Source organism: Electrophorus electricus, unplaced genomic scaffold (genome assembly GCF_041902795.1).
Source record: "Electrophorus electricus isolate QZ-2024a unplaced genomic scaffold, ASM4190279v1 Scaffold170, whole genome shotgun sequence".
Classification (NCBI taxonomy): domain Eukaryota; kingdom Metazoa; phylum Chordata; class Actinopteri; order Gymnotiformes; family Gymnotidae; genus Electrophorus; species Electrophorus electricus.
This window is the reverse complement of record NW_027658451.1, coordinates 36,057-40,000: the sequence shown is the minus strand read 5'-3', so window position 1 is coordinate 40,000 and position 3,944 is coordinate 36,057. Positions and strand designations below refer to the sequence as shown.

At 42.3% G+C, this 3,944-nt stretch overlaps 1 protein-coding gene across 1 annotated transcript in view; it reads left to right on the top strand.

Moving 5' to 3' along the window:
* Positions 1 to 3,944, top strand: part of LOC113582148 (glutamate decarboxylase 2) — an 18,023-nt gene extending 14,079 nt beyond the window's left edge. The window contains exon 16 of the mRNA XM_081708873.1: positions 837 to 3,944. Coding sequence (XP_081564999.1) covers positions 837 to 1,010 — 174 coding nt within the window. The 3' untranslated portion in view covers positions 1,011 to 3,944. The remainder of the gene's footprint in view (positions 1 to 836) is intronic.

Genomic DNA, 3,944 nt, shown 5'->3' with positions numbered 1-3,944 from the left:
CCCAGAGATTTCTAAACACTCAGGGTGCACAGAGGACAGTTGGTTTTTAGACTGTCAAAACATCTGTCAAGATTGTTAAAAAAATGACATAAATAGAGGTAATCTCGCAAAAAGAAGAAATGGTATGAGGCAGACTTGCATATGGACTAAATCAGATTCACCAGGACGCTTTGAGCTTGAGTCGGAACTTGGCGTACCGCCACTGTGCTGTCAGACATGAATTTAATAGTTTCTTTTATGTTCTTTTCCTGGTGCTTCTAGAAGAAATCAAGGGTGCCATGCCCATAAGGGTGATGCCCATGAGAGTGACATTCCCACTAGGTTGCCACGCCCACTAGGTTGCCACGCTCACCAGGGTGACATAAGAGCTGGCAGCTCCAGACCAGCCTGAAATCCTAAAAAAATGAAAAATCCAGAAAGGGAAACACATCAGAACTTTCCCTTTCAAAGGGAAACAAAGCTAAGTGTCATTTTTTGGAATGATAATGATCTTTAATCAAATAAAGACCTTAATGATGGTGTAAACATGCAGCCAAAGCAGTTTCTTCACTTTCTAAATTCACTACATAGTCTGGACCATAAGACGAGATGCAAGCATGTCCTGGATGTGTTGTTATCTCACCAAGAATTCCCAGCTCTTGGTACAGATCAGGTTGGTTTCACTGAAGTTCCAGTGAGAACGAGCTTGTGACAGAAGCTATAGTCACTAAATCTGTCTCCAGCCTTAGCCATAATCATGCAGAACTTGTGATACACGATGGCTTACAGTAAACAGCAGTTCTACTGGTGGTTCAGGTTGGCTGTCCCTGTCTCAGCGGTGTCTGCATTTCCTTCAGGTCGCCCCTACCATCAAGGCCAGGATGATGGAGTACGGGACCACCATGGTAAGCTACCAACCACAGGGAGACAAGGTCAACTTCTTCCGCATGGTCATCTCCAACCCTGCCGCGACCTTCGAGGACATTGACTTCCTCATCGAAGAGATTGAGAGACTAGGTCAGGACCTGTAAGACTCCGAAACCTCACGTTCTCATATCCCTCGATGGATGACATGTTTGTGGTGAATGTATGCTAATTTCTTTTTCTCTCTTCTTCAGATAGTCTAATATAGGCAAATATGTTTAAAAAAAATGACATGACTATATCCATACTTAAGTATCGTAGCACTGTTGTGGCCATCTTGGTCCAAAGCCTTGTAAAAGTGTTCATGTCTGCTCCTGTCTGTTAGCATAGCTGGTATAACTTTATATGTGTTTGGTGCGAGTGTGAAGAATCACTTTCTCCTGTACTGTGCAATAGGTCATACATTACATTATATCTATTTGATTAAGTGCCAAACATTACGATATAGATATAAGAATGAAGGGGTTTTATTGAGCACTTTGACTTACCTCAACTCTGACAATTGCCTTTGCAATCACAGGCAGCATTCGAGTGTTTTTATGTTTTGTATGGATATGACAATATGAAAATGCGAAGTACAGGGTACACAGTCTCCTTTGGCGCTGTAGTGATAAATGCCTGCTAATACAAAGTCTGCATGCTGGAGTTTTTGTGCAGGACCGATTAAGAAAGGCAACAGAGAGAAAGCACAGAAAACATGTCCAGAGCAAACGGCAGGAGGTTCTGGGCAAAGGCATGTTATTCTCACTTTATTCTCAAAACTCCTCTACGAAGACTGTGCAGAGTCTAATCTGAGCTGTGTCTAGAGCCATTAACGGAAGAGCTCTCGTCCAACTAAAGGAGGTTAGCATTAAGGATAAATCTCTGGATATGTCAAATCTAACTTGGTATCCAGAGCGGGCAAAAGAGGGTTTTTGTATCCAACGCAACCAGCAGAGAGGCTCCTTCCATCCTGTCTGACTAGAAGATCCGACATATGTTAATACGCCGAGAACAAGCCAGTGATGAAATAGTTCAGTCTCGTTTCAGGAGGACACTTCTGTCCTGTCATTTTTCCACACTCTAATAGCTATACATCTGTTCATGCTTGTCGTAGTGAAAAAATGGTACTGTACAGTTAAAATCAGTCTCTGGCGATGAACTAAACTTTTAGTGATATCCCTAAATCTGGGGAAGAACACTGCTGCATTTGATCCATAAAAATATTCCATCTAGCACCCTCCTACTCAAATAATCTTTTTTAGAGTTAAAATGATAAATAATAAACAGCTGTTTTGCGATTAGGTAGTAGAAATGTCAGTCGTGTCTGGGTAGCAATGTTTTTCACAGTTAAATCAGTAGTGTCTGATGACATGATCTAGAGTTAATCTAGAAATTCCAATGGAAAAATTACACAGTAAGGCTGCTCCAGATCGTGGTTTCTAAATACTTTTAAGATATTCTTGAGTAAGTATATATCTATGTGAATACATTCATGTAATATATATATATATATATAAGAGTCTATTTGTGAAGTAAAATATTTTCTCTAAGCGAATATCGTCTAATTGTAGTACTATGCTCGTGTACCTGACTTGTAGAAATGCTGATTTTGTTTACCTGAGAAGATATTTATGTGATGTACCTGCTTTCATTTACCTAAAAGCACAACGCATTTTGAGGTACCAACAAAACAATCTATTAAAAGGTTTTGGATCCCTTTGACATGTAATTCCAGTAATTATGGAAAACCATCTCTGAACCGAAGTCGGTTGTCTTTGTGTCCAAGTGATATACTTGACATCACGTGCCAGTCTGTATTTTTGTGCATTTGTAACTGTATTGCCTTATTATTTGTTGGCAGTCTTGTCTAGGTCTCCCCCAGAGGCATTTGTGCACTTTAGATTCTGTGTAAGATGACCTGTGTAATGGCTGTTCCTAGTTCCACTGTTTTCTGAAGCTGTGGTTGGTCTCCCTGCTGTGGGCGTCTGCTGGAAGGTTTAGGTGTGATGTTCGAACCTGCTTCAGCTGTTCAGTCGCATTTGTGGTTCCAGTATTTGCTAAACACAGTCTCATGCTCCCCCCAACCCAACTCTCCACCCCCCACTGTGAGCGTTCTGTGTGTTCTGAGCTTGTGAGGACATACCCAGCCTCACAGTGGTGTGTGCATGTGTGTGCGTGTGTGTGTCTGTGTGTGTGTGTGTGTGTGTGTGTGTGTGTGTGTGTGTGTGCTCTCTGTCCTCGCCGGGGTTGCTGCTGCTACTGGGCTGCTCTCTCTCTCTCTTTTGCATGTGCATGAACGCTTTGCATTTCCAGCTCGTGAAATACAATCCCAGATATCTCGTGTTGCGCTGTGTTAGCCTTAGTGACCGATGTGTAGCTTAGCTTTAAGTGTAGCGCTTTGATGCTAGCTGCATTGCTCTATGTGGTTGCAACGCTTTCTGAATATACATTTCTATATATATATATATATATCTGCTTAGCAAGCATGCTCTGTGTGACTAGAAGTTGTCTGCTTTGCTGATCTAACCTCTATCTATCTTTGTCTCTCGCTTTCTTTGACACAGCTATAATCTTAGTGTGTGTGCAGTTCTCCCGCATGCCTCTGTGTAACAACCTTTGTAGTCCCAGACTTTCTCTCTTTCTACCTTTCTTCCTCTCTTTCTTCCTCTCTTTCTCTCTCTTTCTCACTGTGTGTGTGTGTGTGTGTGTGTGTGTGTGTCTCTTTCCCAAGCTCTGCTCCTGTCAGCAGCGATTAACCCTTTAATGACAGCATGGGCTTGCTGCTTCATGGCTGCCCGCCACGTTCAGCGGTTTAGAGTTGAGTCTCTCTCTCCCCGACCGGACGGAGTTAACATGGCTGCCCCTTTTCTTTTCTTCTTAGCTAAATACTGGTTAGACGTCGTATGTGTGTCTGTGAGGCGGAATCCAGAAGACCTTTGTAAGCTTCAGACTGTGTTTCAGACTGTAATTCGGAGTGTCAGACGTCAGACTCCAGTTCTCGCAACAATTACTGTATGTGACCTTCCTGGGAAATCACAAATAAATATTCTTGTTCGAAA